The sequence below is a fragment of the Cricetulus griseus genome, chromosome 8 (genome assembly GCF_003668045.3).
Source record: "Cricetulus griseus strain 17A/GY chromosome 8, alternate assembly CriGri-PICRH-1.0, whole genome shotgun sequence".
NCBI classification, from domain to species: domain Eukaryota; kingdom Metazoa; phylum Chordata; class Mammalia; order Rodentia; family Cricetidae; genus Cricetulus; species Cricetulus griseus.
The window spans coordinates 88,071,140-88,095,580 of record NC_048601.1 but is presented as its reverse complement, the minus strand read 5'-3'; the positions used below and the strand labels follow the sequence as shown (position 1 = coordinate 88,095,580).

General features: G+C 43.2%; 1 protein-coding gene across 1 annotated transcript in view; it reads right to left on the bottom strand.

The window, feature by feature from the left end:
- The window catches only part of LOC100763871 (cytochrome c oxidase subunit 7A-related protein, mitochondrial-like), a 47,532-nt gene extending 24,896 nt beyond the window's left edge, over window positions 1-22,636 (bottom strand). Inside the window, exon 1 of the mRNA XM_035449055.1 lies at window positions 22,499-22,636. Within this exon, the coding sequence (XP_035304946.1) occupies window positions 22,499-22,636 (138 nt within the window). The remainder of the gene's footprint in view (window positions 1-22,498) is intronic.
- Window positions 22,637-24,441: the final 1,805 nt, after the last annotated feature.

Here is a 24,441-nt window from a genome sequence, read left to right as displayed (position 1 = left end):
GATTCACATCTGTGAAGGGTTTCATCTCCATTTCCAGAAGAATGGTGATTGTGGTAATGCTGTCTAATCAAAGCTAGTGAGTCTGATTAGGGGGAGATGGACAGCCTAGGTTAGTTCAAGTGGACAAACAAAGATCTAATAGCCTCTTCCTCTTAAGTCTTCTCCATGAATAGCTCGATAAGAAAGTCAAGCTCTGATTGTCCGTTCAGTTTTCTGTGGGTGGTCTGGAGAGGGGGCTCAGTTCGTGGTTAAGAGCACTTGCTTCTTTTGGTTGACTTGAGTTCAGTACCTTGCATGAACATCAGGCAGCTCACAACCATCTATCTATAACCATCTATCTATAAGAACTAATGCCCACTTCTTCCCCTACATTCTCTAAATCTTCAAGCGTGGAGTGGAGGTAGAGGTCACAGTAGCCATTCATCACTTATCAGAAACTACTAATATTCCTTTGTCTTCCAGAAACCTCAATTCCTTGAAAGCTCATAGCATCCTGTTATTCTACCCAATATTTGAGTATAGTCTTTTTCTTCCAGTCTCCCAGTTACAGCCCTCAGTTTATAATTGCTAACTGGTTCACTGTCTTCCATTCTATTCTTGGATTCCTACACACCCATGGATAATCTACCCCAAATCTTTGGCTCTTCACTTCCAGACTGTCGATTCCAGTGACCTTTTGAGTCTCTCTCTCTCTCTCTCTCTCTCTCTCTCTCTCTCTCTCTCTCTCTCTCCCTCTCTCCATCTCTCTCTCTCCATCTCTCTCTCCCTCTCTGTCTCCCCCCCCTCTCTCTGTGTGTGTAATGGTGTGCTGTGAAGGTTACAGAACAATTGTCCAGAGTTGGTCCAGATCTCACATACTTTCATAGTGAGATCCTAGGATCAAACCCAGACTTTTAGGCTTGACCTGTAAATGCTCTTTCCCACTGAGCCATGTCTCCAGCACCAGTTTCAACCATTCTTGTTCTTGATATACACTTCTATATCAATTTCTCCTATTTCCATCAATGCAATAACTTCTGACCACATAAGAACCACCAGCCTCCAGACACTCCAACATATTTTATCATACATAACTGTATGGTTTCCTCCCAGGGAGCCGGAAGGAAATTCCATTAGAGGATTTCTTGGGGTCCAAACCTCTGGTTCCACTAACCAGGAGCTCTGGTCTACAATTGTATTGCTGATACTAGCTGATTTGCTGTTGAATGGCATAGCTTCAGTGGAGAATGTCCCCGAGTTTGCATCTCTACAGGACTAAGCATTTGAATAGACCTGCACCAGGGTGGAAGGAGGGCTAGGTGTACAAGTGAGGATAGATAGTTAGGAGTTAGGTCTACAGGAAGAGAGAGAGAGAGAGAGAGAGAGAGAGAGAGAGAGAGAGAGAGAGAGAGAGAGAGAGAGAGAGAGAGAGAGAGAGAGAGAGAGAGAGAGAGAGAGAGAGATAGGGTTGGAGAAACCATCTCAGGGTTAGGGAAGCACAGTTAGGAAGCAGCTAGGAAGATGCTAAATAAAGAAGAGATTCCAGTTTTGCAGCATGGAAATGAGAGCTCTCTAAAGATGACAAGATGCCTATGCCTAGTCTTTATCACTATTGGGTTACTAGGAATTCCCAAGTCCACGCTCCCCCACTGGGGCCAGACCTGTGGTCTGGGGCTGAGACATGCCAGGCCATACACACACAACCCTCTTCATTTACAAAATGAACACCCACTGTGGTGTTTTGAATGAAAATGGCCCTCACAGGCTCATAGGGAGTGGCACTATTAGGAGGTGTGGCCTTGTTGAAGTAAGTATGGATTTGTTTGGAGGAAGTGTATCACTGGGGTGGGCTTTGAGGTTTCACATGCTCAAACCAGGCCTGGTGGGTGTGGCTCTCTCTCCATGCTGCTGCTGCCAATCCAGATATAGAACTCTCAGTCACCCTTCCAGTACCATGTCTGCCTGCATGCCCCATGCGTTCCATGACAGTAATGGACTAAACTTCTGAACTGTAAGCCAGCCCCAATTAAATGCTTTCCTTTATAAGACTTGTTATGGTTATGGTGTCTCTTCAGCAATAGAAAACCCAGATGTTTTGGTACTAGGAGTGGCATACTGCTGTGACAGGATGGACCATGTTGTTATTTGGAAGAATGTGGATTTTGTGTTAGGAAAACAGGTGAATGCTTTAACTGTGCCTTAAAGGCCATACTGGAAGGAGCATGGAAGACAGTGGTACTGAGGGTGATTTGAACTGTAGGGCCAGGCCCAAGAGGTTTCAGAGGGGAAGGATATTAGTAAGTGGCCTAGAGATCATGCTGTGGTATTTTGGTGAAGAATGTGGCTGCTGTCTGCCCTTGTCCAAAAAATCTGCCTGAGGTTAAACTGAAAAGATGTGGACTATCAGCTTTGTCAGAGATTTCCAAATAGCCTTTTATTGACTGTATTGCTTGGTTATTAGTGGACATGCATATACAGATGTATATGAGATGAAAAAAAGAACAAATCAAGCAAGGAAAAATACAGAATGTACGGTTTGAGGAGAAAAGGAACAGCAGGAAGTGTAAACAGATTCAAGAAAAGCATGATGGTAAGTGCAATAAAGGAAGTGGTGACCTCAGAGAAAGACCCTACTCAGCTAAGCTTCCCGTTTATGAAGAGGAATTAAAGAAGAGTGAAAATGAATTCAAGAAAATTTTAGGACCTGGAGTGGTGGTATATACCTTTAATCCCAGTACTCAAGAGCTGGAGCAGGCAGATCTGAGTTCAAGGCCAGCCTGGTCTACAGAGTGAGTTTCAGGACAGCCAAGCTTAGGCAGTGAAGAAAACCATTGAAAACAGAAAGCTGATGCAGATGTAATTAGATGAGGGGGCATGTTCCACCCCCAGCAATCAGCTTCAGCTACATGGTTCTGGCTTTAGAGTCAGGAACATTAAGAAAGGGGTTAGGGGACCTTCCTCTGAGACTAAGGAAAGCCACTGAAGCTAGGCATGTGTCAGGGATGTCCCTGTATGGGGGCTTAGAGAGGCCATTGCATGAAGCTGTGAAGGTGAAAACTATATTGCTTAGAAGACCCCTAGATGTTGGAGATGATAGAGTCATATAATACCTGACCAGGAAATCTGTTAACAGGGAGTGGAACCAGCCCAAGAGAGAGAAGTGCTGCAGTCAACAAACCTGAGAGGAGTTGGAGATCTGAAGAGCACTTCAACATCAGACACAGGGGTGCAGAGTTTGGACTTTGCCCAACTGTTTTTTGGTCTTGCTTTGGTGTACTTCTTCACTATGCTCCCTTTCCTTCCTTTTGTAATGGTAATGTATATCCTATGCCATTGTATGTTGGAAGTATGTGGTCTTCTTTTTTATTTTGTTTTTTACAGGGGGTTACAGTTAAGAGATTGCATTAATCTCCAAAGAGACTTTGGACTTTTAAATGGGGTTGAGACTGATAGAATATGGGACTTTTGGAGTTGGACTGAATGCATATGATATGATATGATATGATATGATATGATATGATATGATATGACTACAAGCCTATGGGGGCCAGGGAGTGGAACTGGGTTGTTCAGATGAAAATGACCCACATAGGCTCATAGAGAGTGGCACTATTAGGATGTATGGCCTTGTTGGAATAGGTATTGCTTTGTTGGAGCAAGTGTGTCCCTGGGGATGAACTTTGAGGTTACATATGCTCAAGCCAGGCCCAGTGTGGCTTTCTCTTCCTGCTGCCTATAGATCCAGATGTATAACTCTCAGCTAACTCCCCAGCACTAGTCTGCCTGGGTGCTTCTCTCCATGACAATAATGGACTAAACTTCTGAACTGTAAGCCAGTCCTAATTGGGTGTCTTCCTTTATAAAAGCTGCCATGGCCATGGTGTCTCTTACAATTCTGACTAACAGGCAATCACATTCTTTCCTTCTTACTCCAATGGAAGATATGTCCACATATCACCTGAGCTTTGAACCTTATCTCCTCACCCTTTCTCTAGTAACAATCCCCTCCCCTCATGTATGGCCAGTTTCACCTTTTTGTATGTCTTACTTTGATCACTCAGTGTGGTTTCCCTTTTCTCTTTTGGCCTCTGGATCTCACCTGATGCTCTAACTACTACCTTCTTTTCATGTTCTTCCTCATAGTGAGATGCATCAAAGAAATCTTTAATTAATCCTTTGTTCCTCACCTACCATTTTGTTCAAGTGATTCGTATAAGAATCTGGCCTCTTTACTGAAGCTGCTCTTACCAGTGTCATGAGTGACAGCCCCTTGTCAATCCCTTTGTATTCTCACCTCTCAGCAGTTTTCATTGTGACCCACCACACTGTCTTCAAACCAGCTTGCTTTTGCCTTACTCATTTTATTTTCAAACATGCTTTCTCATATAAACGCTAAAAGAATTTGTAAAATTTTGTAGACCTTTATACATTTTTAGAGTTGACATCTAAAGTTTTCATTATAAATTTAAGTAGTTTCTGGGGATAGAATTTCCAGCATTTTATAAATATTGACATCTTAAAAGAAAACTGTTACAATGCTCTTTCTAACATGCCCAGTAGATTTTAAACACTACAGAAATGTGATACTTACTGTAATCCATTTAGAAAATGCAAACTTCTTTAACAGAATAGTTACATTATTTCCTTTCTCCTTGAAACAGTGTTTCCATTCAGCATTGTTCATAGACATTTCCCCTACTATATTTTATTGTTCTACCAATTCTCTGCAACTAAATTGTGTTTTTAAATCAAAATCAAAATTTTTAGAATTTATATAAGGTTTTATAAATTAAAACATTTCTTTTCAATCAGAATCACCTCAGTTATTTAATGATCTATGTACTTCACCACAACATATTGTAAACAATAATTTTGTTGAAAATCATTCATCTGAAAAGAAAATTTTATTAGCCATAAGCTCTTATGAGTTGTCTAGAGCTCCAATGAGCTCCTTATCTGTGGGTACTGATATTGTTGGAGACTGAGTTCTGTATTAATTCTCTTCTGTGTTGTCTTAAAACAAACCATGGTGTTTTTATTTATAGACTCTATTTATAGAGTCTTTTATTTATACATACAACACAAACAGGTTAAAGCAAAAGAAGAGGAGGGTGGGCTGAAGGAAGACCCAAGTAGCTATAAGACCAGAACAAAGTTTTACAGAAAATGGATCCTGAAGGATTTGGGGAGGAGCAGTAAGATTAAAAGGAGGGGGCATTCCTCCTCCTGGGAGCTAAAAACTTTGAAAATCATGTCTTAGAAATGCATTGGCAATATTCTGTAGTATTTGGAGGTCTGTGGTATCTCATTGGCCACCAACTTCTAAAGGAATAACCCACTACCCTGGAACTGAAATCTTGTTGTGTGTAGCAGGGGCATTGTTGCCTTACTATAGGGTGATTCATTTGTACTCTTTTGTGTATGTGTAGATTATTGGAAGCTTCTATTGTAGTTTCTATATGAGTTTTCAAAATGTCTTTAGCATTAACTATTCATCTCTATATTCCCTTCTCTACCCTGCCTTCTCATCCTCACTTAACAATTCTTGTTCATTATTCTCCTTCAAACCTTTACATCATAAATTGTATCTTTCCTCTTTTGAACCCCTACTCCTATGGCCCTTTACAAGTTTCCTGACCTCCTTGCCATTCCAAATGGAACACACATAAGTGGAGATTGAAAGTTAAAATCCACAAAGAAGGACAAACATCACAGGCCATTGACAATGCTCTTGAATACCCTCAGAACTAGAGAGTAAGATCCTATTGCTGAAGATAGCACATTCTTGAGTCATGGAGCATGGACAAGCCAGGTTGGTATATAGCTAGAAGCCTCTTCTCCACTTGAATGGAATTGCCCCCATGATCCCATAGGAAGTGTGTGTTCACTGGAGTGGGTGTGGCCTTTTTGGAGGGAATGTGTCAGGCTTTGAGGTTTCCTACGTTCAGGATAAGGCCCAGTGTCTCAGTCAACTTCCTGTTGCTGGCAAGATGTAGGACTCTCAGTTCCGGCACTACATCTGCCTACATGCCACCATGTTCCCCATCATGATGATAATGGAGTGAACTTCTGAAACTGGAAGTCACCGTGCCAATTAAATGCTTTCCTTACAAGAGTTGTTATGGTCATGGTGTCTCTTCACAGCAATAGAAACCTTGACTAAGACAAGAACCAAGTTGGTATACAGCTGGATGCTTCTTCCCCACTAGATAGCTTTCAGAATGCTTAAAGGTTCTATTTATGCTACCAAAGGAGAAAAGGAATCACTGATCTTACTGAGATGTAAACCCTCTAGCGTTACAACAATGAGAAGTCTGGAGAAACAAGTCCACTGATGCAACAGCAGCATGACTATCATGGAAGTAACCAACCACATTCTAATCAGGATTTAAAGCCTGCTCCATAAATTAAAACTTACGCCTGGCACTGTTGCTTGGGCAAGAACCATAGGCCTTAGTGGAGAACTTACTACTACTACTTTGCTAAATAGGCATAATATTAAATCCTAATGGTTTATCCATATATCCGTAATACATTTGTCGATCTTCATCAGAGAAGCTCCCTTTTGCAGTATAGGGTGATTAATATAGAGGCCCCAAATGGTATAGAGAATAAGAGCCTGAGATTGTCATACCTAAATGAGACATCTATATCACAACTGCTCCTCCCAAGTTTCAGGGATCATTGTAACGAGTATGAGGGGAGAAGGCAGAAAGATACTACAAGCCAGAAGTGACTATATGAACATAAGATAACTATAAAAAATGACAGTGCTCTTCTGGACACAGTAGAGAGGTTAAATATATGAATTTATAACAGTTCAGTGTGCACATAATCTGATTACACTCAAGTCAGATAAAATTTTTGCATGGAATGCTGGACAGTAGTGGCGCATGCCTTTAATCCCAGCACTTGGGAGGCAGAGGCAGGTGGATCTCTGTGAGTTTGAGACCAGCCTGGTCTACAAAAGCTAGTTCCAGGACAGGCTCTGAAAAGACACAGAAAAACCTTGTTTCCAAAAAAAAAAAATTTGCATGGAAAGGGGAAATGGACATAGACTCCCACCCCTAGCTAAGGAGCTGTTGGAGATGGATAGCTGCTGCGTGGGAGAGAAAGAGTCAATTTTCTTTAAGGGTGCAGCTCCTGGTTGTTTAGCCACTCTCTAGTGAAGGCCATCATCACTCTTTAGTGAAGCCACTAAAAATATGATCAACACGAGTTAGACTTTTTGGGTAAGTTGGGAAGAGGCAACGGATCTGGGAAGATCCAGGGGAGGATGGGTATGATCAAAACACATTGCACAAATTTCCTGACAAACTAACAATAAAGGAGAAGTGGAAACAAACATCCAGAGTGAAGAAGCCAGTTCTAAAATGACAAAGCACATATTTTCTCTCATATGTGGATGTTAGCTTGTAAGCTTTAGATATGTGTATTTCATTTGGACTACCACAGAGGTTAGGTATCTAGTGAGGGGCCATGGGGGAGGTGGTGATCTTTTGAGGAAGGAAAATAGAATATAGTGTATAAATGAGCAAAGTGGGAAAATGGAACAGGAAGAATTAATGGGGTCTGGGAGAGCAGGGTAGAGAGGAAATATGGAGAGTGATAACACTGAAGACCTTTTGAAAAAGTCATTATGGAAGTCTATGACTGTACAAACTTTCTAAAATGTGTATAAACATATACAAAAAGAGTTCAAATATAATAGGTGGAATATATCCCAGCTAAATACCACACCCTATTAAATAAAACCCTCAGTACCAGGAATGGATTACCTCTTTATGAGGGATTCAAAATACTTTTCCCCAAAACACTTCAGGTTTTTGCCAATGCTCTTTTTTACTCTCTAGAATTTGCCATTAATATCCTATTACTGAAGACACCACATACTTGAGCCATAAAACATGGGGAAATCTAGCTGGTACTTAACCAGAAGCTTTATCCGTCCTGCCTAACTTTCGTAGAAAGGCGCTGTGCCTGCTTTTGGAGGAAAGAAGTTATCATCAATCTCACCCAGCTCTGAGCTCTTCCAGCCATGATAATGACTGTCTGGAAGCATATGCCTAATGGTGCAGTTGTGATAACATGCACAAAACTGGTGCAAGCTCACACTAGACAAAGTCCAAAACCTGTGCAAGCTCAAGCTAGACAAAACCCAAAACCTGTGTAAGCTCAAGCTAGACAAAGTCTAAAACCTGGGCAAGCTCAAGCTAGACAAAACCCAAAACCTGTGCAAGCTCAAACTAGACAAAATCCACAAACTGGGCAAGCTCAAGCTAGACAAAACCCCAAACCTGTGCAAGCTCAAACTAGACACAATCCAAGTATGGAGGAGGGGAATTAGATATGAAGTCCCAACCCCTAGATGAGGAGCTATTGGCATTACATTGCTGCTGAAAGAAGTCAGTTTTCTTTAATAGTGTGATAGCTGGCATATTGACCCAACAAAACTGGAACCCAATGGGAGAGAAAGACGGACTAACAGACTGACACAGAAAGGGGGAAGGGAGGGAGCAAGGAAGAGAAAGAGAGAGTAAGAGAGGGAAAGAGATGGAGGGGGAGACTAAAGGGGGGAGGAGGAAGGGTGAAATAGAGCATGAAGAGTTGGGGGGAGATCTGGAAGGAGTTGGGGGAGGGGGAAAGAAGCATAAAAAAGTCCCCCCAACTCTTCAAGGCTCTAGGGGGCCCACTCCCCATCTGGCACCAGTGAGGGAAACAGCTCTTTGTGTGACAGCTGCCAAGGCCACAGCCCCAACTTATTTTGTCTTTTTAAAGACTTTAGGCCCTAAGTCCAGGCATGGTGGTGCACACCCATAATCCCAATACTTGGAAACTGAGCAGGGAGGTTTGAAAGCCTCAGACATCCCGGTTGCAGAGTAAGATGTCGTCTTCTAAAGAGAGGAAGGGAGGGAGCAAAGGGGAAAGAAAAAGGGGGGGGAGGAGGAAAGAAGAGTGACTGTCACCAGCCCCGTTTGTCTAAGTGAGGAGATAGAATCACAGGGTCAGAAAGGGCTGTCCATTCTTCCATTTTCTTCTAAATGATGTGTCTCAAAACATAGACTTATTGATCATACCCATCCAAATCTTTTCCAAAGATCTAGCTCAGTCACCGGCTGCACGGGTCTCTGCACGGGTCTCCTGACAGCTTTTGTAAAGCAAAAGCCTGGGCACCCTATGGTGCACACGGGAAGGCTACCTAGATATTACACTGTAGGTCTTGTTAAATGGATATCTGTATTTCTGATCGTTTCTCTTCCTTTTTGTGCCTGGTTTTTCCATTGTGAGGTATAGCCCTAAGACGTTTGCTGATCAGTGGCTCCAGCTTCAGTTTTGTGCCAATGCCTGGCAACGAACCTCCCTCTTCATCTCACTGTTGAGCACAGACATAGAACTGAAACTGACCAGTGGAAGTCTTAGACTTTGGAGTCAGTTTATAAGGATTCAACTCTGTCTTGCCAGTGCCCAGCTCTATGGGTACCTGAGAGCAAGTTAGCTTTCTGCTATCTCATTTCTCCCTCATTGCATTAGTTTATTTTCTGGTTACTGTAGCAAAATAGTTTGACAAAAGCAACTTGAGGTATAAAGGTTATCTTGGCACATAGTATTGGGGTAATGTCCCTCATAATGGGACAGTCAAGGCCATAGGAGCTTGAAGCAGCTGGTCACATCCCGCTCACAATTAGGAAGCAGAGAGGGGTAAATGAACAATGCTTGGTTTCTTCATCCCTTTTATGCCACCTAGGATTTCCTGCCAATGCAATAGTGCTGCCATGTCACGGACCACCCCAACCAGGTATGAGGGGGGTCCCTGGGATGAGGGTCCTCAAAGACTAGGTGGGTAAGGATTTAGCGGTGACACTCAGATTCAAACTGCCTCTGTGTTTGTTTCTGTTTGTCACTGCTGAGTCCTTACCCACTTAGTCTTCTAGGACCCTCATCCCAGGGATCCCCATACCCAGTTGGGGTAGTCTGTGGCACTACCACAGTGAGAGGGTCTTCTCAGCGGAGTTAATGCAATCAGGATAATTCCCCACATGCATGCCCAGAAACCTGGCTCCTGGGTGATTCTGGAGTCTGTTAAGTGGAAAATGAATGCTAACTACCACACTCTTATATAAAGTGAAGGTATGTGTAGGTGTTTGTGGTGACTTGAAAGAAAATGGCCCCAAAGGGAGTGGCTCTACTGGGTATGGCTTTGATGATGTAGACGTGGTCTTTCTGGAGTCTGTCACTGTGGGGTGGGCTTTGGTGGTGTATACGTGGTCTCTTTGGAGTCTGTCACTGTGGGGTGGGCTTTGGTGGTGTAGACGTGGTCTTTTGGAGTCTGTCACTGTGGGGTGGACTTTGATGGTGTAGACGTGGTCTCTTTGGAGTCTGTCACTGTGGGGTGGGCTTTGATGGTGTAGACGTGGTCTCTTTGGAGTCTGTCACTGTGGGGTGGGCTTTGGTGGTGTAGACGTGGTCTCTTTGGAGTCTGTCACTGTGGGGTGGGCTTTGGTGGTGTAGACGTGGTCTTTTGGAGTATGTCACTGTGGGGTGGGCTTTGATGGTATAGATGTGGTCTCTTTGGAGTCTGTCACTGTGGGGTGGACTTTGATGGTATAGACGTGGTCTTTTGGAGTCTGTCACTGTGGGGTGGGCCTTGGTGGTATAGATGTGGTCTTTTGGAGTCTGTCACGGTGGGGTGGGCTTTGATGGTGTAGATGTGGTCTCTTTGGAGTCTGTCACGATGGGGTGGGCTTTAGGGTCTTTTGATTAAGCTTCCTTCAGTGTCTTAGTCGACTTCTTGTTGCCTGCAAGATGTAGCACCCTCAGTTCTAGCACCATGTCTGCCTGTAGGCTGCCAAGCTCCCCATCATGGTGATAATCAACTGAACCTCTGAAACTGTGAGTCACCTGATTGAAGTTTTCATTTGTAAGAGTTGCCATGGCAGGGATGGAGAGATGACTCAGAGGTTAAGAACCGTGGCTGCTCTTCCAGAGGTCCTGAGTTCTATTCCCAGCAACCACACGGTGGCTCACAGCCATCTATAATGAGGTCTGGTGCCCTATTCTGGAGGTGCAGGCATACGTACAGGCAGAGTACTGTGTACATAATTAATAGATAAGTTTTTAAAAATCTATTAATTTCCAAAGCTCTCTTAAAAAAAAAAAAGAGGTGTGTGGTCACGGTGTCTCTTCACAGCAATAAAAACCCAAACTAAGACAGTGTTACATAGCTATTCCCTCCAAATTGGAGCATTAACTCCTGGAGGGAGAGGGAGGCTCTTAAAACTCAAGGAGCTAACAACACAAGGCTTGGGGATTTCTGAAACTTACAGGATTCACAGGAACCCTCTCTGAGACTAACAACTGAGCGGGAGAGGAGGAAGTGCCGACTAGCACAGCCGCTCCCAAGTTGTGCAAGGAGCTCTCTGGTGCCTTTGTCACGAATTGTCATCAGGCAAGGGTGAGATTTCTGGTCCAAGCTGCCCTTGGACCATCCATACCCTTATAAGTAACCTTTGGCCTGCTCCTACATGTCACTTCAATAAACCCATTGGTTTGCCAGGCTTGAGTGAGTGTCATTGTTTCATTGATCTATTGTGGTACCTTTGGGTGAATAGATGTTTGCTCATGTCTCCCCAGGAAGCTATGCCACAGTAGGACTGTTTTAAGAATTGGGAATGAAGGCTGGATATGCTCACTTACACCTTTAACCTCAGCACTTAGAAGGCAGAAGCAGGTTAGTATGGGTTTGAGACCAACCAAGGCTACATAGTGAGACCTTCTCTCAAAAGAAAAAACAACAACCCTTCCCACCAAAAAAGCAAACAAGAAAGAAAGATAGAAAGAAAGGAAAGGAAAGGAAAAAGAAAAAAGTTAAAATATTATCAGTGTCTAATAAATAGTTACCATTCTATTAGTAGTACTTGTAGCAGATGCCATGGGTGTATTCCATCCAGTTCCCTAAACATTCAATTTACTGGTCTGTCCTTATGGCCTGTGAATTACAAAACCTCCTCACTTGCCTCAAGGAGTCCTGCCACAGTGGGTCAGGAGTCTATCTGCAAATCTGTCTATACAGGCAGACCAATACTAATATCTGCCTATTCTTCACACTTCTCTCTTCTTAGCCCCCATCCCTTCATGGGATTTCTCCGGGTATTAGTAATGCCTAGGTGAATCATAGGGGACAGAGTCTCACCATATAACCCAAGATGGCATTGAAAGTGAGGTTGTCCAAAATATATAAAGAACTCAAGAAACTATACATCAAAATACCAAATAACCCCATTAAAAATAGGATATAGATTTAAACAGAGAATTGTCAATGGAAGACCCTCGAATGGCTGAGATACACTTAAAGAAGTGTTCAACATCCTTATCTATCAGAGAAATGCAAATCAAAATGACTCTGGGATACCATCTTATACTTGTTGGAATGGCCAAGATCAAAAATGCTAATGACAGCCTATGCTGGAGAGGATGTGTCGTAAGGAGAACACTCCTCCACTGCTGGTGGGAGTGCACAGACACTTTGGAAATCAGTATGGAGGTTTCTCAGAAAATTGGGAATCAATTTACCTCAAGATTCAGTGATACCACTCTTGTGCATATACCCAAAGGATGCTCAACCATACCACAAGGACACTTGCTCAACAATGTTCACAGCAGCATTATTCAAAATAACCAGAACCTGGAAACAACCTAGATGCCCCTCAACCAAAGAATGGTAAAGAAAATGTGATATTATATATATATATATATATATATATATATATATATATTGTTCAGTGAAAAAAAAAAACGACATCCTGCAATTTGCAGGCAAGTGGATGGAACTAGAGAAAGATCATCCTGAGTGAGGTAACCCAGACCCAGAAGACAAACCAGTATATACTCACTCATTAGTGGATATTTGATGTAAAGCAAAGGATAACTCGGCTACAATCCTCAGCCCCAAAGAAGCTAGGTACCAAGGAGGACCCTCAGAGGGATGGATGGATCTTCCTGGGAAGAGTAAATAGATGAGATGTCCTGGGTAAACTGTGGACAGGGGAGAATAGAGGGGAGAGGATTGGGGGATGGGAACATGAGGGCTCAGGATGGTTGAGTTGGGGGTAGGAAGGAGGAGGAGAGTAATGAAAGACATGTCTTGATAGAGGGGGGCCAATATGGGGTTAGGGAGAAATCTGGTGCCAGGGAAACCTCCAGGAACCCAAAGGAATGACCCCAGCTAAGACTCCAAGCAATAGTGGAGAGGGTGCCTGAAGTGGCCTTCCCCTGTATTCAGATTGGTGACTGCCCTAGTTGTCGTCACAGAGCCTTCATCCAGTAACTGATGGAAGCAGATGCAGAGATCCACATCCAAGCACTGTGCGGAGCTCCAGGAGTTTAGCTGAAGAGAGGGTGGAGGGATTATATGAGCAAGGGGGCGTTTCAAGATTACGGCAGGGAAATCCACAGAGACAGCTGACCTGAGCTTGTGGGAGTTTACGGACTCTGAATGGACAGCTAGGGAGCCAGCATGGGGCCGACCTAGGCCCTTTGAATCTGGATGCCAATTGTGTAGCGTGGTCTTTTGTGGAGACCCTAGCAGTGGGACCAGGATCTGTCCCTGATGCATGAGCTGGCTCTTTGGAACCTACTTCCTATGGTGAGATGCCTTGTTCAGCCTGGATGCACGGGGAGGAGCTTGGTCCCGCCTCAGCTTGATATGCCATGCTTTATTGATTCCTTACTCCATCCGAATGGAGATGAAGGAGGAGTGGATGGGGGTAGAAGGGAGGAGAGGGAGGGGAAACTGTGGTTGGTATGGAAAATAAATAAAATAATGAAAAAAAGAAAGTGAGGTGGTCCCTCTGCCTCTGCTTCGGAGTACCAGGATCTTGGGTGTGACACTTAGCTTTACCTTCTGCTCACAAGTCTTGTGACCCTGGAAATTGAGCTTAACTTTTCCTTCTGGTCCTGCTAAGACCATTAGACTTGCTTGCTCACATTAAGATGAACAGGAAGGAGTAAGAATTTCATGTCTGTGTACACACACCCATCACCACCACCCCCAAATAAAACAAAACAAAAAATCCAACCAAACAAATAAATAATGGAAAAAGTGTGTTGCTGGAGGGACCTGCCAGGTCCCTCAGTCACTTTGCCCTAATAAACACAAGGATGCTATATTAATTATAAAACTGTTTGCTGATGGCTAGGGTTTCTTACTGACTAGCTCTCTCTATTAATTAACCCATAACTACTAATCTATGTATTTTAACATGGTCTTGGCTTACTGGAGAATGCCTGGACGTGTTACTCCTTTAGCGGCTACATGGTGTCTCTTTCCTAGGCCTCCCTCTGCCTTCTTTTTCCAAGCCTTCTCCTGGTCTGGTTGCCCCTCCTATGCTTCCTGCCTGGCTATTGGTCAAACAGTGTTTCATTCATTAACCAATAAGAGAAACATATATACAGAAGAACAGAGGACATTCCCCATCAGAAATGGCTACAGCATCTTAGAGGAAAATGGGACATGTTCTAGAAGGTGTTGTAAGGGGCTTTTCTGTCCCCTGCTGGCATATAAGACCACATCAGGGTGCACTTGCTTCTCAGTGACCCTCTCCGCAGGTGGCCACTGATGCTCCCAGCTGGGCAGAAACACTCAGCGACTCCCTGTCTCATTTTTGTCATTTTGTAAAATGAGAAAAATTACACAGAACTGTTGAGTAAAGTCAATGAAATCTGATATGTGGGAGGACGTGGTAATCATAAAACAACTCATAAAGGTGAGGTGTCTGAGGCATAAATGTGACACTCTGGTTAGCTCAGGAATTGAAAGTAAAAGCATTAGGATAATGTGCAAAATTTTAAGCTACTTTAAATGTGTTGATGAAGGGACAATTGTGTTAAGATTTTCATGTATTATGTTTATTTAAATTTAAATTCAATTTTAGTGGACAAAAACTGTACGTATTTATGAGGTACCATGTGATACTGTGACAACCAAATACATATATACTAAACACATTTCTCTTCAAACATGCATAATTTATTTATGAAAAAACTTTCAAATTATTAAATTATTTTCTACTAGTTCTTTGAAAAACACAGTATATTACTGTTGTCTAAGTCACCCTATGTGCAACAGTATACTACAACTACTCACTGCTATTTTATTATAGGAAATTATCTTTGTGGAAACTATTTTGTGCTTAAGTAACAACAGAGCAATGTTGACGCACACTGTAAATGTTACATACACACACACACACACACACACACACACACACACACACACTATTAAAAGGACAAATAAAATACATTGCAGCTCCTGTGACTTCTGCAAATACAGGAGAGTTGAAGGAACAGTGTCTCATTGGCTTTCAAGAGTAGAAGGCCCCCAGCACTACCTACAAAAGGCTTTAATTATTTAAAGATTGCACTTTGGCACCCCAAAGGTGACCAAATCCAGAAATAAGGAAAGCCAACACATTTACAGCAGTGCAGGACATGATGTACAGGAAACAGCAATGAAAGCAGCTTTCCAAATACTGAGGGACCCGCCATCCCATTGTGACCCAGTTGGAGACCCACTCCTTCACTTGAATGAACAATACTTTCAAAGGACAGGGGCAAAGCTAAGAAGCAGGAGATGGGGATGGGAGAGACAGACAGAGATAGACAGAGACAGAGACACAACACAGAAAGACAGAAACAGAGAGACAGAGACAGAGAAAGAGAAGGGAGGGGGAGTATGAGAGGGAAGACGGCTGGGTATTGTCCAGAGAAGTGAAACAGAAAAGGCTCAAGAGGACTGCCAGGATAGGCATTGAAGTGTAGACCCTGCCTGGAAGCAGAATATTCCAGTAGAGTCCTGAGGCTGACTGCCAGCCAACCAAGAGTCATACACTCACCAGTGTTCTCTACATACACCAAAGCAAGCTAAAGTCCTTTCATGCCCTCCTTTCCTATTTCCCTGTGTCTCATACCTACGACCAAGGCCATTACTTAAAAATGCCTTATCAGGTCCTCCAACTGGTTGCAAGCTCCTTCACCTTGCTCCCTGGGCCCTTTTCTTCTGGTAAGTGTTCAGTGTTTGCTGGTCCCCATAAGTTTCTCTAAGACTTGAGTAAGAGGGCCTGGGAAGTTGGCTGGCTACCCAACTTTAGTGCTCAGATTTGGTTTGGTGGATACCATCCTTCAAAAGTGGGTAAGTAGTACCTCCTGAAGAAATGAGGGAAAAACTTTCATCTAGAATTGCTGCATTAGAGGACCCAATGCTCAGGTTTTTAAAATACCGGAGCTCCAAAGGACCCCCACCTGCATCTGTTGTGTGTCATTTTCCTGGGGAATCTATTTCTATTCACTTCAGATAGGGAGGAAATGGCAGTCTGAAGAAATGAGTCTACCCAAGTCTAGTGTGGTGAACCAATAAGTTCAACTACTTAGAGGAGCATGTGCAACCGGTAGATAGTTATAATGCAGGGGATGCTCCCCTCCTCCTAGTGATTGTTAAACACTTGCCTGTCCTTGAAGAGGGAAGAAGCCATGTGCACCTGTGAGACTTCTCCCTGTTCCACAGGGGAAGGCTAGTGGGGCTCAGTCTCCTGAGGGTCTCATGAAGCTAATCACAGCTGTTCTAATTTAAAGTTGGCCATAGCTATGCTATACCTGGGGGACAGAGTTCTACAACAGCATCTGTGTTTGAGTGTGCCAGAGTGTGCTCTGGGCAGTTGCAAGCCCATAGCAAAGACAGCAATAAAGCCCTACGAGGGCAGGCTACACAGCTGGGTAACTCAAGGTCACCCCCTGCCTGCTCCACACCTCACACACACCATCATGTGTTCTTTGTGAGAATGTAATCCCAAAGAAGGCAGGCCAATAATGAACAAGAGAAGCAATGAATACATTCCTAACAAACAGCAAATGAGCTATACTGCAATGCAGTTGGTGGCGGGAGGGCATGGAACCAGGGACTGGATGTTAAGTGCATTTCTTTGCTGTACTTGGGGGGGGGTGCCCTTTAAAGTTTTCTTTCTCAAGGAGAAAGTGGTCCAAAATGAGGCAGAAAAAAATCCTTGAATTCCAGCCTCACAAAAAAAAACAAAAAACAAAAAAACAAAAAAACAAAATAAAGTTTAATCATGTACTTCTCCCTCTGAAAAGATCCCAAGCCTCATATTAGTCTCATTCTTTGGGCAGGATATATGGATTGCTTAGGGGTAGAAGTATTATTTATGCTGCTTATGTTTGAGTAGGACCATGCATTTTTGCTCTTATTTCTCTGGTTTATTGTAGGCTGGTAGTAAGGCAGAACTATAAAGCTCTTTGAATAAATCATTTTAATTGCCTGGTAAGATGAGTGCTCATGTTAATTAAGTAGATATTCTGCACATGGCAGAGGGAATTCTTTCAAGGTTTTTCTTTGAGAAGGCAACTTTATAAGGTGCCTTTTGTGGAGTAAATGACATTTCTATTATCACACTAAGAACCTTACAACTACTGAGGGAATTGTGTGGGAGCACTTAATTTAAAATGCAGAGTTGCCCAGCTGAAAGTGGGCTCTGAATGAGCTAGGTGCATGGCTCACTTACATTGCAGTAAGCTATGGGCTACTTGAGAAGGGCGCTGACATGGGGAAGGATGCCGTCTCTAGTTCTCATGTGATTTAGCTCGGAGAAGTCACTCGGGTTCTCTGTGCCTCAGTCTCTCCCCTGTTAAGGGAAGCATTTGGAGTCTTACTCCAATGCTTTTCTCTCTTCTGTCATATACTGGCTGAGGACCTCGGTGCTAGACCCCTGCTTGGGATAATAGACGCATGTCCTTCCTGATGGAGCCTCAGGACAGAAGAGGCGTGGCCCTCCTACAGAAGTTGTGTCAGTAGAAGAGGCTCACCTCAGATATTCCAAAGACAAAATTTCTCTTCACTCTGGAACCTAGAAAAGTTTTAGAAATTAGGTGTTTTATTTTTAAATTGATGCACATTATATTTAAAATGTCCACAAGTGACAAAGTGTTTTGTTTTTTTTTTAAATACTGAGTGCTGAGGCATTTCAGTCTTTTATGCTTTATATATTGCCCACCTTTTCTGTAGTGAATGGATGCCATGTGTAGCCCCTCCATTTAGGTCAAAGAACCCTTAGAGGAGGGAACATTAGGCTGTCTGTGGAGTGTCCTGAGAAAACTCGACTCCAGCAACGTTCCATTGTTTGTTTCTTCCTTGCTTTGTGACTTTCTACCTTCATAAATGCTAATATAACTCATGGGGACAGGTCGGTCCTTCAGGGAAAGGGTGAATCCGTAGTTTCTAAGCTTGCTAGATCCCTTCTGGTCAGGATGCTGGGGACTGACCTAGGATAGACCAGTGTCTACTGCTAAGGTATATTCCAAACCCTTTACAAATCACAAAGTCTCAGGAATCTGCTAGGACTGGCCTTGAACTCACTCTTTAGCTTAGGCAAGCCTTGGATTTTTTATATTCCAGCTTCAGCCTCTCCAGTGAGCTGGGATACAGCCCATTTCCTTCAGGTCTGACTCAGAGTCGGGCTTTGATTTTTTTTTTTTTTTTTTTGAGACAGGGTTTTTTGATGTTAAAGTTCTTATCACAGTACACCTGAATGGACACCTGATTAAAGAGGCTACACTTAAGGTGTTCAATACCTTAAGGAAATGCAAATAAAAGCCACAGTGGGATATTGGCAGCATTCAGACACTCCCATTGGATATATCCACTAGCATCATCACTGGCAGTACCATGTTCTGGAAAGGACACACAGAAATAAGCATTGGCTTTGAGAAAATGTGGCTGCCATGTGCATGACCCCCACATCTCTTTATGAGCACCTCTGTGCAAATGTCCTTAGAAGAATAATGAACAATAGCTTCAGGCTGAAAACTAACCAGTGTTCACCAACAAGTGATGGAAAAATTAATGTATTTCTACCCATATGAGGTAGAAGAACACAGAAGAACTTCAAAAGGCCTGTGCTTAGTGAAAAAACTGGCACACCTAAGAGTACATATGACTCTTTGTTTGGAGTTTGGAAAGCCATATCTGCACAGTTAGTGGTTGGTTGTCTAGGTATCAAATGAGCTTTGATGATTCAAAACCATCTCAGCTCTACTCCTAGTATTATAGCCTCAGAAAGAGGACATTTCCACGATTGTCCTTCCAAGTCAGGAAATAAAAGGTAGAACTAAAAGTGAGATGCTGATGAAGGCAGCGACTATGTGTGCTGGACACAAGCTCAGAGTGAGCCTGGCTCAGTAGTGTGACCGAAGTCTCTTCGCAGCTTCATGTCAGAGCCTGAGCCAGGGTCAATGTACTTTCACAACTAAAGTGGTGAAATCTTACGGAATGCTGGCTTGCCATTTGTCCCCAAATATAAAGTTGGTGACCTGGTGACTCTATCTTGAAAAGATAGAGTTGAATTGTTACCCAGATGAGATTGTCTATGGTTGTCTGTGTGGAAGTGTCTTGATTGTTGGTTGATTGGGATGGAAGGCCCAGCCCACAGTGGGTGGTGTAAAGACTCAGGCAGCATTACGCTGGCCTGCCCCCGTCACCTGGCAGAATGCACTCAGGTAGTACCCTGGTCAGCCCAGGGTTCCATGAGTACTAGTCTGCATGCAGGTGCAAAGGACCCTTTAAAAGACAGACCCCGCCCACTTACGCTCGTTCTCCACCTTCTCTCATTCAGCTTTTCCCCCAGCAGTTCTCCTGGGGCAGACAGGACTTTTCCTGTCTCTGTCTTCTCTTCTGTCGTCTCTCTGTGTCTCTGTGTCTCTTTACCTCTTTTCTCTTTCCTTCTCCTCCCTCCTCTTTCTAATAAAACTTATCACTTAAGCTCTGTCCGCCTGTCTTGTTTGTCCCCCGCCTCGGTCACCCTTGCCTGCCATAGAATCTCCAAGGTGCCCCATGCAAGGTCCTCCTCGAGTTTTATCATAACAGGTGGTGCTACTCCTGGGCAGGTGGCCCCAGTAGTATAAGAAAACTGGCTAAGCATGAGCCAGAGAGAACACTCATAATTTATTGTTTTGTACAATTAATATGAATTATTTTTTTATTTTATTTGTGGCAAGTATAAATGTTAAATGACAGGTAGTTAGTGGATTTCCACTTGGTAATGTTGTTACGGAGTACATTCCTACCCTATTTCAAGAGGCAGGCTTTGGACATTTGGAGGGTGTAAGTTTCTCACCCAATTTTTAAAGGCAAACACCTTGGTTTCCTTTAAATACTCTTTAGTTAAAATAATCTCCATCACCATTAGGTGTCCCAGTTTTCAGTCTCTAGTTAACTGACATCATAGCCTTTATCTCTTGTCTTATCATTGTATTTTGTTAAAAGAGCTAATTTCCTGTAGTTTGCATGTCAGCAATTATGCTATTCAAAGATCCTCACTGAGATGTGTGTAACCTTGAGTGAGATGGATCCCAGGGTTCCATGAGCCACTTGAAATTGTAAACAATTTCTGACTACGGGAAGGACCGAGATGGCTGCAAAGAGACCTGCAAATATAAAAGGGTAAGGTTTCCTCCATTGTATTGAGACTCTAATCACTAAAGTTCCTGGGATCTCTTTTTACTTCTAACAAAGCTGTTTTTAACCTCGACCTTCCATCCTTTTGTATTTATCTTTAAATAGATAATTTCATTTACTCTAAGTTTACTGGGTTTTCATGTCAGCTGTTAGAAACCCTTTGCCTCTTAATTTGTCTGACAGTTAATGAGTTAGGTTTCTGTATCAGCTTTGTCCATCGCATCTGAAATTTGAATAGAAATATCTTGTATGTCTTCATCCATCATTAGTTGATGTTTTGGATGGGATAAGCCACTGATAATTCTTGGGAGCCTGCCATAGTCCCTGCTCCTCAGATAGGCAGTGATTCATCAAACAGTCAACATTCCTAGGGCAGAGCTGTCCAGCCAGCTACAAATTCACTCCTCTCCACTGTCGTTCATGTCTTCAGCTTGTCCACAGGATGTCAGATTCTTTGCTAAAATTAAGATATATTTTGGCCTGTCCTGTTTCGCTGATTCCGTCCTGTGAGCCTGTCAAGGGAGGAAATCCAACTTGTTTTGCTAAAGACTGATTTGTCGAATTAGGGCTGGCTCCCAGAAATAGGCAGTGTTTGGAAGGTATTTCTGGAGGGTTGACATCAAATTTGCTATGTGACAGTTTCTGGAATTTACTTTTTCCATATTCTTGTGTCTTTTGGAAAAGTCAAAACAATTGTCTTGGTAAAGGCTAAGTTGAAAAATTAAATGTATACTGACTTGAAAATGAGAAATATTAATGGACTTTGAAATAAACTGAACTTAAAATGATGACAGTTGATGATGATGAATACATCAGTCAAAGGCTAAAATTACACCGTATCAGGAGCCTGGACACAGATCCTATATCTGATCTCATTTGTTAAATCCCAATGGTAAGTCCCTAGCCCTCTGAACCAATAAGCTTATCACAATTAGTTCTGTTCTGTCACTTTAACCAAAACACCTAATGGAACAGCATAAGGCTGAAAACATTTACTTTGGCCCTCGGACTCAGCAGTTTCAGTCCATAGTTACTTGTCCTCGCCTGTGTGAGCAGAACATCATGGCAAAGGGAATGTGTGGAAAAGGTTGTTTAGCTGACCAGACAGAAAGAGTAAGACAGGTAGCAATTAGGGATAATAGAACCCTAACTCCCCACGTATAGACCTAGCTTGGACCCATCTGCTTCATTCCCAGAGGCCCCTAAAATTACCATCACCTTTAGAAAATCAAGCACTGGCACCATGAGCCATGGGATAGATTGTATATTCAAACTATGACTTAATTTTTCTAATATCCTGAACAAAAGCATCCACTGTCAGTGATTCCTAATCCTAATCTTGGGTACTTGGTAATATCACTTGGAACCTTTAAATTTTCCAAGTCTGGGTCATACCTGGAGGTCCAGATTGAATTATCCTGGGTGGGTTTGCCTCAGAAATTTTAACTCTCTAGGAGATTCTAAGGCATAGCCTTGGTTTCTCTAACCAAGGCTAGTAGCTCTCAAAGTAGAGTTCCCACTGGCAGCAGCATCACCTGGAACATGACAGAAATGTGTGCTCCCATGCATTCACAGAAGGGAGCTCCAGAAATCAGTGTCCTTGCAACCCAATGCTTGTAAGCCATGCTGCAGGCTTGCTTTCTCCTTGGAAATGACTGCCCATCAACTGACTTTCAAGACTATCATCTGAGACTCATTAAAACCCTGTAGTCAGGAAGGAAGCTTCTGGTGTCCTTTTTCCTCCCAGTTAGGGAGCTGGCCCCAAAGAGTGCACCATGATCACTTTCACCTGGTGTTTGTGCGCCACTCTCCTGTGTCTAGTTGAGACTATCCATCAACAGTAGCTAATTTCTCCTCTCTCTATGCCTGACACTTGCTTCCCTTTCAGATGGCTGGTTTCGGCCTATGATGGCTGAGGGATATTCTTCTGAAACAGGGCTAGATTACTGCAGACACCATCACAGCAGTTAAAATACAAATTTTTACAACTATCGGAGGTACTTTGAGAAGCAAAGTGAACGTCAGCAAGGAATTAGAAATGAGTTTCATTGGCTTCACGCCTGCGGTGATGAAGGGAAGTAGCTGGAGGAATGGCTGGCCCAGGCCTGTAACGGTCTGGGGCAGCAGAACCACAGCCATACTGCAGACCTGGCATCTGGGCTGGCACTGGAGGAACATGGAGACATTTTGTCTCCCTTCTGATACCATGCCCTTGAGTGGCTCAAACAGCTTCTTCCCTGAATACTGAACAAGTAAAAACCAAAGGAAAATGATGCCTAATTCATAGAGTCAGCACTGAGACATTACAGTCACATTTAGTAGATAACAGAATTTGAACTTTGAATATTGTCCCGAGACTCTTCACACTCAGGCTTCCAGTCACCACAGGTTGCAGCAGGAAGTATGAGGTGTTAAGCTAAGTTGCTTAGGTTAGGAGTATGACACGAATTTTCGACTTAATTTTCCATTTACAATGGGTTATCAAGTTGCAATCCCATCTTCAGCCCAGACACCAGTGAAGGTGTCTAACATGGTACTAATAAGTGGTAATAGCAGCTATTCATTGTGTCAACAATGGGCCCTGTGAATTACTATTGTCACTAACTAGCTTTTTAGAATGAGGGCTCATTAACACTTAGCCTTATTGGATTCTAGTTGCAGAAACTTCCTTTTTGTTTTCCCTCCTTCCTTTCTTTCCCTCTCAATCTGGGACCCTCTCTACTCTTCTGAAACACCTTTAGGTCCTAGGGAAGGCTAGAGTATACATGTTAGAACTGCTTCAAGTCCTCCTATTGTTCCTGTAGAGGCAATTTAATAGAACTTAAATCTTTGTGGGTGTTGTGTGTATATTCTTACTGTATGTATGTCCCTGGTACAACCTTGGAGGTCAGCCTCAGGAATGACCCTCTTTGACACAGGGTCTCTCATTGCCTAGGAGTCCACTCATTAGGCTACGGCTGGCCAGGGAGCATACTGAAGCACTCACTGGCTGCAGTCCATGCAGTGACTAAGCATAAATTATGCTTTACCACCTGGGTGTCTCTTAACCTTGTCAAATTAACACAGGAAATCAACCCATTCATGCCACAGAGATGATGGTTCATTGTAGAATGTTCTAGAAAATAGTAAGTTTTCACAGTGGCAACTTACTTTCCATCAGCTCTTCCTCCTAAATCTTTCTTCCTTGCTTTTGCCTGGAGAACCAGTCCTCGGCTCTGGTGGTATTTGCAAGGTCTCATTTATAATCTCATGGGATGCTGATTCACTCGCTTGCCTCTGCCAGACCCACACCTTCCTGCCATGCTTGTCAAGGAAGGGGAATCCTTTGGTCACTAAGCTCTATCTCTTTCTCCTAAATTATTAGAAGAAAATAATAAATGAAACTTAATGAAGATTGACTACTTGTCTGAAAGAGAGAAGAGATATTGAAGAGGGGTGAGGAAAGGCCTGTGAAGATAGGACTAAGCCATGAAGCCGGAGCAGAGGATGTATGCTTGAGATTGAAACACCATGAACCACTGTGAACATTCAGTGAAATGGAGATAAGGAAAAAAAGGTGCACCCTGGGGCATCTGCAGGCAGGGACCAGCGTATGTGCATGCAGATAGAGTCCGGTGGAATGCATGTCAGTGCTGAGAAGCAAAGGCTTGGAGGGAATAAGAGCACAGCAAGAGCTTCTCCTGCTGCTTAAACCACAGGGAGGAGCAGCAGGCTCCAAATGTCTGAAACCAGGAAGTTAGGAGGAGAATGAAAACATCAGCTGCAAAAGGACGGTCCAAGGGGCTGGAGAGGTGGTTCAGTGGTTAGGATCCTTGTTGCTCAAGCCGAGGCTCTGCATTCATTCCACACTGTGGCTTACAACCACCCAGAAGTCCAGTTCTAGGAGATTTGAGGCCCTCTTCTGACCTCCAAGGCATTCATGTCTGTATACAGGCAGGCAAACA